Source organism: Nannobrachium achirus (assembly GCF_963921795.1).
Source record: "Nannobrachium achirus genome assembly, chromosome: 6".
Taxonomy (NCBI): domain Eukaryota; kingdom Metazoa; phylum Chordata; class Actinopteri; order Myctophiformes; family Myctophidae; genus Nannobrachium; species Nannobrachium achirus.
In genome coordinates this window covers 57,604,324-57,619,408 of record NC_137815.1, presented here as the reverse complement: position 1 = coordinate 57,619,408, position 15,085 = coordinate 57,604,324, and the positions used below count along the sequence as shown (strand labels likewise).

The window sequence follows — 15,085 nt, the reverse complement described above, 5'->3', positions numbered from 1 at the left end:
TATGATATCCATAACTTTAAAATAATATTTGTATATAAAATGAGTGTGTGAACAAAATTAACCACTTCATAGAAGAAAGGGTAGGTTAGGCCACTTCAATTGTTAAACTAACACTTTTACCTAGTCTTCTATATTTTAGAAATAGAAAATATTGAAATATATGGACTTTGAGGACAGTGAGCTTTTTAGAAGACAGTGTATGCTTCAATATAAACAAATTGGTAAGGAATTCTACAGCCAATGTATCAACCCTTCATAAAACTTCAAATCTTGACCTTTGACACGGTTGGCCAAGGCTTGTTTGAAAGTGCAGAAAAATCGCTCTAAATATAAAAATATATATATTTAATTATTATTATTACCCGAATGAAACTCAAGTGGCAATGGCATCTTGAGAAGCTTGTTGATTTTCACAACTATATATTACATGTTCATACAGAAATATGTAGAATACAGGTCAAATGGTTCATTTTCTTTCAAAGTTCTAAACAATATAGACATTGGTCTCCTATCCAGACAATTTTGAGACCTGTGTATTTGTTAACAGAGGCATGGCATACATTAGACTTTGCTTGCAGTTGCTGCCACCATCATCTCATGCTGCAGTTTGGCTCTGCCAGGTGAGACAGCAAGCTAATCACAGTGTTGTTTATTTTACACACAACTTAAGACTTAAAACAGGCAACCTGCCCATACACACGCACTGACGCATACCGTGTTTCTGTCTATGGCAGTTCTGCATGCAACAATCATATATTATGCATTTCGGAAGCCAAATAGAATGTTTGCATCTAAAGTAAACTGAAGGCCTTTTTTTGTTTTCTTGGTCGTGCAGACTCAACCGACCGTGCTCAGGGGGGAGGGTAAATAGGCCACCCCCAGCTTTGACGAGCACTCCAACCCTCCACACTGAACCAGACTCTAGTTTCAAATCAGCCAATCGAAGCGCTCAACGTTCGAGGCCGTCCTCTCAGAAACTCGCGTGGGCGGGCTCTCGTCACAAAGGACCCACCCACAAGGCCGTGGCGTTCGGTTGCACTGACTGGCTGCAGTTTCAGTTTGTTTTATTCACCATTTTGAGTAGCTGAAGGTAAAAAATCAAACTAAAATCGCGTTTGGGAGACAAACAGTCCCTGTGATTTTAGTTTCCCGCACATTGCTCGTGGCGTGGAGTTGTGCGCCTGGTCGCGCGCCTTGGAGTTGCAGAGTGGGGATATTTTAGGTTTTGTTTGCTGTGGGATTCATTTTTCCTTTCTTTACATCCTTAACCTCTACAGTATTCCTGCAAAATGGCAAGACCAGTGAGGTAAGCTTGTGCCGAAAACATGTCCTCCGCTCTGCCCACACGCCGTGCACGCACGCCTCTTAGCATGTTCTGCTTATACCCACGGAATTGTTTATTTCATGAAAAATGTATGCAAGAAAATGTGTTTTTTTTTCTTTCCTCTAGCAGCCCCCCGTGCACGCTCACACTCTAACATGGTTCCCAACGAGGAATGTTCGCCATCATGTCTTAGTGTAGATGTGTGTGTATTGCGCGGGCTCATCTCGTGTGTGTGTGTCGTGTGCTCTACTGGGCTTCACGCTGCGGATCGTTTGGTGCGATAATATGGCCGTGGCGTTATGATCAGCCTGGTTTCAATGTACGCCTCGCACATTAGCAGGCCTGGCGTTTTTGGCTCTAGAGTCAATGAGAATATGGCTGCTCCCCCATTCATCCACAGGAGGCTCTTCTCTGAGAGCCTGCTGCTAATAAAAACCAGGACTGGAGGTGATCGTCGGCCTCTGGATTTGATCTCGTTTCCCCGAAAATAGCCGATCTGCAAGCTCACATCGCGTCGCTTTGCTAACGCGCTGTGAGTTTGCAGATCGGCTATTTTACGGCGCGAGGCTCGTACCGCGCCTCCATTTCACTGAATGTAGCAGGAGAGCAAAAAACGTAGAAACAACGCAGTGTGTGGTGTAACAGAGCCCATTGTTTTTCGGTGTCGGTGAAGACGCAGTAAAAGGAGAGCGCGGGCTACGCTTTCTTTTTTAAATTTTATTTTACCATGTAAATGAACGAGTGACGACGTCAGAGGGAGGCGGAGAGCGACCGAAAGACACCACACCCCCATGCCCATGCGTGCACTAATTCTTTATAATATAACGCCAGACGGCCCCTTTTTATTATCTATTAGTCGAATTTGTGTCCAGGAAAATCCTAAATCTCCGTGTTTGCTTTTGACTCGTTGGAAATGTGTGTTTGTAAAGCGACAATGCGAGGCGGCGACGCTCGCCGTGACAAAGCGACAGTGTCGTCGCCCCTCCCCTCTGCTAGTCCAGGTACTGAAGCGGGGCTCCTTATCTTGGTCTTCCATTCTACCCCCTCAGCTGGAACACGCACGTTAAAGCTTGAATTTGTAGTGTTTGTAGACGTGTTCGAGTGACAAATGCATATATTTTCCTAAACCTTTCTGGCCATATTAAAAAAAAAAGTGTATGGGAATGTAGGCCACCTTGCCCAAGTATGCCAATGTGACTGCTGTTGCCAAGAGACTCGCCCTAGGCCCTGCACTGTGGTGTGTGTATCAGTCTTCTTGCCTGCTGTTGTAATCTAAGCGCTTGTAAAATGGTTTATAGCCCATTCGCCCCTCCCCACACAAGCTAGCTTTTTTTTTTGTCATGGCAGAACTCACCGATAAGTACTATCACAGACAATGTTCCTGGAGCCCCTGGAATGCCAGTGATTGATGGTGCAAAGGGTTAGATAATGAGATGGTATACCGGTAGGGCTTTTGGCTCATTTCTTCTAATGCCCGCCCACCTCCCCCCTTTCCGATTTTTATTCATCCCTTCCTTCCTGAATGTTCTGTGTCAACTTCGTGGCCCAGCTTTCCGGGTATAGGTTACAGTGAGTGAGCACCTGAGCTGTATGGTCAGCTGCTGTCACCTGAAGCTGCGCTCGCACACGCTGCCAAATTATCCATGGAAACTGTAGATGGTAGACTAGTCTCTTGTTCAGTGCCATGGTGGGCAGGGAAGATGGCACATTCTGCCCACATGGTACAACCCCAAGCCATGTCGGTCATTGTCTTAATGTCTAGTCATGTTTGCTAGTAGGGATGGGCAATATAATCTATTGCAATATATATCGCAATATTTTAATTCCCAATACTGTACAGAATTGTATTGTAAGTATTGGGAACAGTATATGTTCCTATACATAGAAACCAGTGGTAGTCCTGACACTCACCACCTCTAGATGTCGCTGTACTATAGCTAGTTCTCCTTCCAGTGATTTGTCTAAATATATATTGCAATTTATATCGTAATATGTATCGCATCGCTATATATCGTGGTACAAATCTTATCGTGACCCAAGTATCATGATACATATTGTATCGTGAGGTTCTTGCCAATACCCATCCCTATTGGCTAGCTCTGTATCAAATGATGTACATTGAAATGTCATAGGCTCTCATATGTGGGTTGTACCAGCAGCACTAACATGGTTCAATTTGGCCTTCACCCACAGGAACCGGAAAGTGGTGAATTACTCACAATTCAACGAGTCCGACGATGCAGGTAAGGTTGTGTTAAGTATTATATCTCGGCCATATACCTGGTTTTAAAAGGTTATCAATATCTGAGAATTGATACCAGTATTAGAGAATGACATAAGATGACACAAACCAAATCAATTGAAGAATTTAAGCCAGGGATGGTTTAAGATTATTAAATCTCAAATTATTTTGTATAAACGAATGAAAAATTCCCGAATGTATGTCTATGCTTGACCCTCATATAATTTATATATGAACAAAGAAATGGAGCAGAAACCATATGTGTATTCTGCTCCATTGACCGTTATAGGCTATTCACACTCAGAAAAGCCTTTTATACTCCATCGTATGACAGTGCCTCATGCTGAAAATAGCGAGTCACAGATGAGACATGTTGTGAGCTTGTTGATCTGCAATCTTTGGTGCATGACCCCATCGTACGATCAAGCTTAATTGACTCATCAATATTAAAGAGTGTTGAGCAACATTTGGCTCATACGATTGCAGATGTTATTTTTTTACTGATTGATGGATAGTCAATACATCAGTGAGTGCAATCGTTACACCCCCTGCCTGTATTAACATGTCTACAAGCAAATCAGAGACAAGCTAACTAACCTCTTTCCTTTCAGATGAGGAATATGGAGGAGAAAAGCCCAAGAAGGTGCGCGCGTCGGCCCCTCGTGAGCCAAAGCACAAGCGCTCAAAGAACTCGCAGGAGGACAGGTGAGCTCCTGTCAGGCATCATTATTAGTTTGAGTTGTCCTTACCAAAGCTTTAGGATGGCTGATTAGACATTTATGCCCTTCTGTATTGTATAACTGGTCTCAAATTATTTATTTATCACAAATGGAATATACTGTATGTTGAATCGGTTTCTTTGAAACCGTCTGCTGAGCTACCCTCTCTCTGGCTACTATTGCGCTGTCTTTTTGATTTTCTTTCAGTGAGGACTCTGATGAAAAGGTCACCAAGCCCAAAAATGATTCAGCAGGTAGGCCACTCAATCAAGTATAGGAAACTATTGTGACTGGAATTTTATAGTGGTATATACTAACGTTTTCCAAATCACTGCAGATGACTTTGGTAGCGAGGAGGAGGAAAACGATTTTGGGGAGGAGGAGGAAGAGGATGGAGGCAGCGATTACGAGGCAAAAAAGAAAAAGCCTGCTGCAAAGAAAACTACAGTGGCGAAGCCAAGCAAGAGGACGCCGAAAAGAAAACGGGGTGCAGGTACACACGCTTGCCTTAGTGTATCTTCTTAATAAATGAACTGGGTGGCTTTTCTCTATCATGCAGCATAATTCGATGATCAGGATTGTGTACAAATATTTCTGGAGCTGAAAGAGCACTTCAAAGAACGAAACGATTGCATACCAATAGCGATTCAAGATGGTGGATTGGTGCTTCTTATTTCCACTTTGGGTTGGCCTGCAGGTCTACAGTATGTGTATCTAATGAAACCTCTTCCTATTCTACTTTTGCATTCAGATGACAGCGATGATGAGCGGGATGTGAAGCCTAAACAGCGCACGGTGCGCCAGGCTGCCACCAAGGCCGTGTCCAAACAGAGAGAGATCCTGCTGGGGGATGGAGGCAGCGAGGACGAGGAGCGTGAGGACCAGGAGGAGCCCTTCATGGACCGTAAGAACAACCAGATCACACATACAACAATAATAACATTTCTATCTCTAATGACCAGAGATGAGACTCATTATGGTTTTAGAAAATCCTCCTGAAAAATCGCAAAAAAACAAATGATAACAATGAATTTTACTTAAAATTAAGCCACACTAATAAATAAGCACAGAAGAATTATCAACATTGTATTCCTTGAATTATACTACTACGATAATAGCACATTAAGAAATGGAAAACCAACCATGAATCACAAGCTAACTCAAATGGAGTGAGTAGGTGTTGCACTTCACGGTCCTATCTTATCTTGTACATGCTGTACATTTAATTGGTCTACATGTGCAAAGCTTTAGGGCAGTATGATTACCGCGGTGTGTATAACTCGGACTTATGGAACTAGAGCGGCGAATTTTGGGCCGATGATAGGAATATTTTGGCTTATCGCCGTACCCTAATTAATAGATAGAGGGGTGCGGTAATTACCGCAATACCGCCGGTAATGGGAAGACGAAAACCGCAGTAACAAAATGTCGATACCGACCCAGCCATATGTCCAATACTGATTTTATTACAGTACGTATATAACTTATCAACATATAGTTATTGATAATGGTATCTCAATATTTCAATTACTCATAAAAAGCAGATTTGGCAGAAATGGCAGCATTCAAGCAAAGCGGTGTATACAAAAACACACTGCACGAAAGTGCGGTACTAAAAACATTTTCCCCAAGGTAAGCAGTTTCTGACATCAGGGATTTCCATATTTAGACGATCAGTAGTTTCGTAGTGCACTGGATTCTCTTTAAGACTCTGAGAACGGGTACAGCAGGTGTTCTGAGAACCAGTACAATGGGTATTAGACCACTTTCCCACCAGGGGTTTGAGCGTGGTACGGTTCGATTCGGCGCGGTGAAGAACCAGTTCTGCTGGTGTTTCCACCTCAGCCCAGTCCGGTTGTAATCGCGCTGACCGGCCTACAACCCATTTAGGCCTAAAATTATTGAATGCTTTAACCAGTGAAAAATAGCAGATATACAAGCTCACAGCGCAGCACCGAGTGCCGCGCTGCGAGCTTGTAGATCTGCTATTTTTGAAAAAGTCGTGAAAATGTGTGCAAATCTTTGAATATATGTATTTTCAAAGCGAACGTTTGTAACTCAAATTTTGCTTCTGGGTGGTCCCTGGGACTAAATATTTTGAGATGGGGGTCCGTGGCCAAATAAATATCATTTTGGGGGTCCTTCACATGAAAAGGTTTGAGAACCACTGACATAGTAGTCTCTCAAGAACAGACTAACTGAGCTCCAGTTAAGTGAAAAGGACCTTTTCTTTGACGATGGCTGGCCAGATTGTTGACATACAAACATCGGTTTTTCAAAAAATCTTAGAAGGAATCAAAAGACACTTATGTAATCGGGTCAAAAATCTAATTTTCACGATTTTTCAAAAATAGCAGATCTACAAGCTTGCAGCACGGCACTCGGTGCCGCGCTGTGAGCTTGTATATCTGCTATTTTTCAATAGTTAAAGCATAAAATATTGCGTCATAATGTGTTCAGGCCTAAATGGGTTAAGTTAATAGCAGGCTGGCAGTGGTGCTTTACTGCAACTTGGCGCATGCAATAAATAGGATAATCTGATGCTGATTATAAACCACTTGAACCCCAGTGTCCTTTATGGACAGATTTAGCTAAAACAGTCGCTAACTTCCCCGTGAGAGAGAGAAGAGAGGGAGCGCTCAGTGTGGACCGGCGCGATACAGATCGGAGCAGCATGGAAAGCTTAGACAGTAGAATAGATGCGTTCACAACTTGCGTCGTTCCCAAGTAGGTCGGTGCCCGTTGGACGGCGTAACTGTGTGGAGCATGCGTTTCCTAACTTAAATCGTTCATGACTTGCGTAGTCGCCTCGGGCATCGGCGTAGTAATGATAATTTGTTGTTCAAGTGTTGTCTTGCTGAAACATTGCCAGGAGAACGGACAGCACAGCTCACTGAAGTGAATTATGTTGTGCTTTATAGGCTACGGCTACCAAAACTGTTTTCGGTCCTTTGTCACACGACGTGACGCCAACCTGTGCAGTGCAGCAACACGTGACTCATCAGTGATGAAGTGTAAGCAATTTAACTAGTATCCACTATGTCCTAGGATAGGTAGTGTAGAAAAAAAGATTTGGCACAACATTTGGAATGGTATTATCCATTCTATGTTTTATTTTTGCTACACTGACTGTCTTTGGGCATTGCACATAGGAGTAAGGGACTCGTTATTGTGCTGAATGATTGTTATATAGGCCTGGAAATTGGGTTAAATATTCTGGAAAAGTTCTGGAAATTCATTCATTCATGAATTCATTCATTCATTCAATACATGGGAACCCTGACTATAGCTACATAACCTGCTCTATATAAGATGATAGATCGGCTTGAAATGAACTGTTTTACTTTTACTTAGCACTGGTAAAAGTAAACTCCCAATTTAAAAAGTTAAGAGCTTCAGCAAAAACTTTTAGTTTTTAGTTTTTTGAACAATGACAATATAATGATACAGTTCAGTGATGTTGTTTTCAATGTAGTGAACCGAGTCCCGGGACTCAATGGTGGTCACTTGAATGAGTCCCCAGGATAAAGTCCATTATAAATGTGGTGTTTTTGAGAAATTGCAGTGTTAAGCCTGTATTTGATATTATATGGATATAGTTATATATTCCCATATATGTTGATGTTAATGTATCCACGTTTGAATGATTGTAGAATTATGTGCAGGATGTAATTTATATATAGACATGAAGGGATTAATTAAATTTTAAAGGAGCTATAGTCAACTTTTTCTAAAATAAAAATGTTTCGAAAATATTTTATAAAAAAGATTAAGCTTCATATATGTGTTTCTATTCAAAAGTGTAAAATAATGATAAAATAATCATTTTGGCCTTTGTCAGGCCGACTTTGTTTACATACCTTATCAATCCATTAAAAAGAATAGAAGGATGTAAAGGAGGGATGTAAACAAAGTCAGTCTGACAATGGCCAAAATGATTATTTTATCATTATTTTACGCTTTTTGTGGTACATTTTTGGAGCGGTGAAAGCGCTCCCAATAGACAGGTATGTCTGTGGGTGGGTGGCTGGCTATGTGGCTGGCTGGCTATGTCTGTAGCCTGGCAATACCTTGAGTGGCCACACACAACACACAAGTTAAAGGAGGGGCGCTGTTGTACAGGCACACACAGCTTCTATGGCACTATTGTGCAGACTAGACACACACACACGGTATAGCTGCTCAGATTCACCGCTCCACTTCGAACCGAGGTTTGATTTTTAATAGAACCACATATATGAAGCTTAATCTTTTTTTATAAAATATTTTCGATTTTTTATTTTATTTTAGCGTTTTTCAAGAAAACCCTGTGCCAATGTTGGTACCCGTACCTAAGGTTGGTCAGAAACTCTGAATACACAAACTGACAAAGACTTTCATAATATTTTGTATTTACCACTAAGACTCCCTGATCGGTAGATAAGCTACCGTCAGGTCGCATGTATATACACTGCAAAAAGCAACCTCATGGTGGCGCTAGAAGAGGGGCATGTGAGAAATCGGGGTCGGAGGTTGTGGTTTGCCAGCCAAGGGGAGTGTGCGTGCAAACTTTGGTATGGATGGGGCAACGGTGCCGGAGATAAGAGTAGGGCCAAAAATGTGACATGACGGACAGACGGAGGGACTGACTGACAGACAGTGGAGGTTTTAATAATGTAGGCATTATAACTGCTGAGTTTGTTCATAACGTAGCAGGATAAAGTAGTAGGCCTATGCAGGTCTAATAATGACTATGAGGTTCACTGACGGTTTACAAGTATGGTGGAATTGGCCGTAAAAGCGCATGGTAGGCCTCCACTTTGGATTGATGGGGGCCAGGATTTAAAATGGACTCCTGGCTGCCTGTTTCAGGTGCATATGTGTTGTATGCAACTTACACACACCTAGCACCAGTAAGCCAAATATATGGTAGATGAAAAATTCTACTATAATTGTTATGAATCTTACTGGCACTGATATACTACACATGCTGACATTTTATTGTGTTTAAAAAAAAAGTAGCTTGTGCTAGTATCAATTACCTATGAGGGCTTGCCTTAATCAAGTCGACTAACCAAAACACCACCATGGGTGGCCAAAAGTGTTTAATGGCTGGTGGGTCTTGACCCAAATGCAAATCATGAGATGTTCTGCCTGGTCCACAAAGAGCAACATTTAACACCAGAACATGAATCTACTGGGACTTCTTAACTGCTTGTGTAGATAATGAATTGACTACCAGGAGACACACCATCACAGCTTGTCATTTGTGTGTGTGCAGCTGATGAGACGGGCAGTGACGAGGATTTCACGGTGGAGGATGACGACGACAGTGACTACGGTCGCTCCAAGAAGAGGACCAAGAAGGTGATCACCAGCAGACGGGGACGGCCGGAGAAGAAGGAGAAGAAGTCCCCCAAACCCCGACTAAAGGCTACTGGTAAGAAACCACCATTATGGTGATTATTTCAGGCCATCAGATTCAGATTATATGTACTGAAGACGATGAAAGGGGAAAGTCTCCAGCTTCTAAGGCTGTAATCTGACCCTGTTTTAAGGATTCGAACTTCAGGGTTGATTTACCAAAGGACCATCAAACATTCACATTTTTAATTAATTTAATAAAAAACGAACAATCGGACCATCGAACGTACTGTATCTAACCAGCTACTTTGTTCAAAAATGCGCTATTTTACCCATAAAACACTTGCAAGTTGTGTTTAAGCTATTACTTTTTCTCTTTTAAAAATGGGGTTCAATTCGAGGGGTTCAATTCTTTTTTGGAAAATCGTTGCCATTAAATAAGCAAGCTTTCGTGTCAAGCATGCATGCAAAGGCAGGAGGTAAACAAACACATCCAGTCAGCGCGCACTGCTATGACGCGGCACACGAACAGACCAGCAGTGTTTCTCAACCAGTAGTCCGCAGACCTGACCAGCGCCGCATGCATGCGAATCTGCGATCCTTGCATGCAACAGACATTCACTCGTCCCCGACACAGACACACACCGGTCCTCTCACATTTGGAAAACATTGACGCTTATAATGAACAAGCGATTAAAACATTTTTGGAGGAAAAACGTTGTCGATTTTCGAGTCGATTTTCGATTTTTTTCACATCCCTAATTCTGAATAGGCCCATCACATTCTGATAATTTTTCGTGTAAAAAGAAAAAAACACCTGAACCCATTAATTTAGAACTTCGATTGCCAACATAACGAACGGAGGTTCGAACCTCCGATTGTTTGCTTACAGCCCTCAGCTTCATGATGTACTATTTATAAATCTGAACAGAAAATGTGAATTTATAAACTCAAATTAAAAAGGATTGTATATGATGTGGTTTACAAATTCAGGTCAGGGACCCCAAGATTTTCTTTTTTTTTTTTTTACTTCTGACCTCACAGTTTGTGATGAGTGCAATCTCCAATTCACCCTTTGTCAAGTCCCGCCCTTTGTCCTGCCCCTCTCCACACCCATTGGTTGCTGTGTCTTGGAGGGACATTCAGTGGGACATTCCATCCACTGCCATGTTAATTTAGTTGCTTCATATTGTTATTCTGTGTGCTCAATTCTAATTTCAAACTTTGTTTCAGTCAATTGGAGCTGCTCAGTGGCAGCATAGTGAATCAGCATATTTTTAAATGTTTTTATTTCTCCAAAAAATATGTTTTAGCTCATTCAACATAAAAAAGGCGGGACAAGGCAGATAGAGCCTGCTGGTTGGTCAGTCAGGGACCAACCAGGAGGCTAACAAAGGGGGAATTTCACCGCATGGTTGGATCATATTGATAAGATTAATCCGTTTCAGTACAAATGTATTAATTTTTTATTGTAGCATTTGTATAGCACCTTTCTCCAAGGCAATTAACAAAGTAGATTACATTCACACACCGGGCGGTGGAGGAAACTATGCAAAGCACCAAACTGCTCATCAGGAGTAGTTGGGTGTTCGGTGTTCAGGCTCAAGGACAATTGGACAAGCAGCCAGGAGGCCATTCTACCCTCTGAACCACAGCAGGAACATATGTACTCGTTTTAGTGGGCCGTAGACCAGGAGATAAAGCAGGGATCCCCAATACATATTGTATAAAATTGTGCAGCAGATTTTCACTGATTTCATAGGTGGTATTCATAGACTTGTTTGACAGCACGGTCATCGTCTATGTTGGATTTGTGTTAATGTGTCACAACGCTCCTATACGTGGCCGTGTGTGTGGGTCTGTCTGTTTGTCTGTCTGTCTGTCTGTCTGTCTCCGTGTCCGTAGCCTGCACTCCTGCAGTAACCTTTTCTGACCACACATGTTAAGGGAGGGGCGCTGTTGCACACACACACACACACACACACACACACACACCACCGCTCAGTTCACACGAGTGTGATTTTTTTCTTTCAGACATTTAAACACTTAACCTCTACACCAAACCTTTTTGCCAAAAATAGCTGATCTAAAATGTTGAGAGCTTGTAGATCGGCTATTTTTGACTAAAGTTATCCCCAGAATTGGCGTGCGAGGGTTCAAGTTCTTCATTTAAAATAATTATCCTATCACACAAAGATTTTGGCGGCCCCCCTGTAGTAACTCTGAGGACCCCCTGTTCAAGATCCCTGCCGTATACAATAAAAATTACCACGCTACAACTTCTTGGCATATATTTTCAAGAAGTCTTATATCGGTTGATGCCATTGAATCACTTGTTTGGAAGGAAGCCAATGTTCTCGTTTTCATTTCAATCTTCTGTTCTTGCGTCCGGAGACCCCTGTCCTTGAGACGCGCCGCCTCAGGAGACTTGGCTCAGATCTGAACCCATTTGATTTGGCGTTAGCAATCATACATTATGAAAATCAACTTGAAGAGACTTGAAACTTGCTTGTGATGGGTAATCCAACACACATTTTTACTGTGCCATTTGCGGCTTGTCATTGACCAAGACACTGAACCGCTGACTTTTCCTGATGAGCAGGTTTCTGCCACTCATGGTTTTCTCTGCCATCTGTGCGTGTGAATGAAATGTACACACGTGCTGTAGAGATTTTTAGTACCTCGGAAGCAATGTGAACTAAATTGTATGTTTATGTATGATATTGGGCCAAAGATGTGAGTAGAGGTTAGGGTTTGGATTTATATGGGATTTTATGATTGCTGCATTTTTTTTGTCCTCTGTATTAAATTTACCCCTGAGAGCATTTTGGACCTATGGTCCATTTGTCTCAATTTGTTTACAGAATTAAATCAACTCTGAGGATCGTCTTCTTTATATACCGGTAGTTTGTTAATAGGGATGGGACGATAAGCGATATTATCGTTTATCGTGATAAAAAACACTCACGATAATCGTATCTTGGGAGATTTAATTTATCGCGATATATTATGCACTGGGATCAATTCACCTTTTATTTGCCGGTACCACTTAAACCCTCTATAATGGTCAAAGGTACTTGATACACTTTGATTCTATCAAATGTCTTTGCCAAAAAATAGCCAATCTACAATTTGCGACGCGTTGTGAGCTTGTAGATCTGCTATTTTTTGGCAAATGTTGCGCCCCAGGATAATGGATTTTCATTATTGTGTTACTATCGTAAATCGCAATTTCTTTGATCACAATCGTGATGTGACATTTTCATATGGTCCATATGGCATTCGTTAATAGTTGGTATGACTGGTTTAACTGTGTGTACCTGCCTCTTCTCCTCCAGTCACCCCCAGCCCGATGAAAGGCAAGGGCAAGGGGCGCCCCAGCACCAAGGCCCCAGAGAAGAGCTCACCCAAAGAGGAGGAAGAAGAGGAGCCTGAGAGTCCCCTGGAGGAAGAGGAGGAAGAGGAGGAGGTGGCAGCAGAGAAGAAGGCACCCTCTCCCGCACCCAAGAAAAAGAAGGAGGCACCCGCAGCAGCAGCAGCAGCAGCAGCAGCAGGGGCCGACAAAGGAGAGGAAGAGGAAGATGAGGAGGAGGAGGAGGAGGATGGGTCAGAAGAAGAAGCACCCTCTGGAGAAGACTAGACGAAGGCAGCGCACCGAAGCCCCCTCCATTCTCTCAAATCTGTCTTCTCAAGTTTTTTGGTTTCTTTTGTTGCTCTGCGTTTAGAGTTTTGGTATTTTGATTTAGTTTTTCCCTTTTCTTTTTTTTTTGTGGTGGCCTGGCCCAATGGTTTGGATTCTTATCCTGTTTTCGTTTTGTTTTGTTTTAGTTTTTATTGGCTACCCCAAAACCTTCTCTACCATGATAACGCAAGACAGTTGTGATGCACATAGGAACATTAACGCATACTATTATGTAAAGAGCTGTATCTTCCCTTTTACTGTATACTTTATCGCCAGCCCCCCCGCTACACCGTTGAGCTTTACCCACCCCTCCCGTTCTCCATTCAGCTGTGGTCTTATATCCTTTTAATCTTTATTTTTAATATTTTTTTCTTTTGAAGTGTACATTTCTGGGGGGAAAAAACGGTTTCTTTCTGATTAGCTTTGGCTTTTTTCTACGAACTTGGTGTTTGTGAGCATCCGTCCTGAACTGTCGCCTGGTGTGTGAGGAGGTCACTGACTCTACCACAGGTTTATGACGTGTATGTGCATGTTTCTTTCCTGGGATAATCGCTGATCTGACATGACTTTGGCTAGGGGAAAGCCAGCAAGCAGAACATGTGATTCCTGCCTGTTCGCTCATGTTAGATCTGCGATTACTGGGCTGGTGGACTCGCTCGGCGCTCCAGTTCTCACCAATCACAGCGCTGTATTTGCTGAGAAACATTACTCCGTTGGTTCAGCCACCGCTGACCAACCTACCAGAGAGCTGAACTGGCATTCACGAGTGAGGCTATGACATCTATTTTGCTCCGTCTCTCTGCCCTTCGCTTAGGTACTTTTGTGCTTTTAAACTTGCAAGGAGCATGTGTTAGCAGGATGTTATAGGGTCATTGTTTAAACTTCAACGGTTATATTAAGGCCGTCCTCGTTTCTTTTTTTTCCCCCTATCTCCTGCATCTATCAGAATTTATGCTCTATCTTTCGTATAGCTCTCTAATGGTTCTGTGGTGTACTTAGAGAAAGGAGACTAAAGTGGGTATTTTTATTTTATTTTTTTTGGACAGTGATTCAGACTGCTGCTTGTGCATTTGTATCGGTTTAAAAGTGTGTAATATAGATTGTTCCTGATAAGCCTGTAGAAGCTCTGGGAGGGGGCGGGGGGGGGGGGGGGGGTTACACTGAGTGTTTGTTACGTGCCAGACAGGTGCAACGACCGATATCGGGGGTGTGTTTGTGTTCTTGTTTCAATGTGTATGCTTGTGTGTGTGTGCGCGCGCGCTTAGTCTCTGGCATTTTCACTGCCTGAAAGTGCTCCCGTCAGCTGCTTCTGTGACTTAGGTTATATCGTATGTTGGGCTTTTAAAATAATTCGCACAATGCAATGTGAAGCGCCCCAAAAACGCATCGTTCCCTGCATGGCCAAAGCATCTTCTTAACCTTTCAACCCTTTGTGCCAGGCATCCCTAATGCTTGTTTCTTTTCTTTCTTTTTTTTTTTTCTTTTTTTTTTTTTTTTTGATTTTGTTTTTTGAAAATCAAGAAGAGATGGATTTTTTTTGAAGAGTCCAAAAATGAATGTTCTTTTCCCCTCCTGTTGTTCTAATTCTCTATTCAGATTTTTTTTGTAATGTTTGTTTTTTAAGAAAAGAAATAAAATGTATCTTGATTTTAAAAGAGAAAAGTCGACCCTATCTTATGTGTTCTGCTTGCTGCTGGTTTGACGGTGGAGACCAGACTAGCCAACCCTCTTCATGTACTCCTCCATCCATTCTTTAGTTTCTTTCTTTATTCACC

At 42.3% G+C, this 15,085-nt stretch overlaps 1 protein-coding gene across 1 annotated transcript; it reads left to right on the top strand.

Moving 5' to 3' along the window:
• The first annotated feature begins 1,067 nt into the window (after nucleotides 1–1,067).
• nucks1a (nuclear casein kinase and cyclin-dependent kinase substrate 1a) lies at nucleotides 1,068–14,819 on the top strand. The gene is made up of 8 exons (XM_080728542.1): nucleotides 1,068–1,306; nucleotides 3,518–3,567; nucleotides 4,178–4,271; nucleotides 4,493–4,539; nucleotides 4,623–4,778; nucleotides 5,037–5,189; nucleotides 9,546–9,704; nucleotides 12,967–14,819. Exons 1-8 carry the CDS (start codon nucleotides 1,290–1,292, stop codon nucleotides 13,266–13,268), a joined length of 978 nt encoding a protein of 325 aa, XP_080584668.1. The 5' UTR covers nucleotides 1,068–1,289; the 3' UTR covers nucleotides 13,269–14,819.
• The last annotated feature ends 266 nt before the right edge of the window (nucleotides 14,820–15,085 follow it).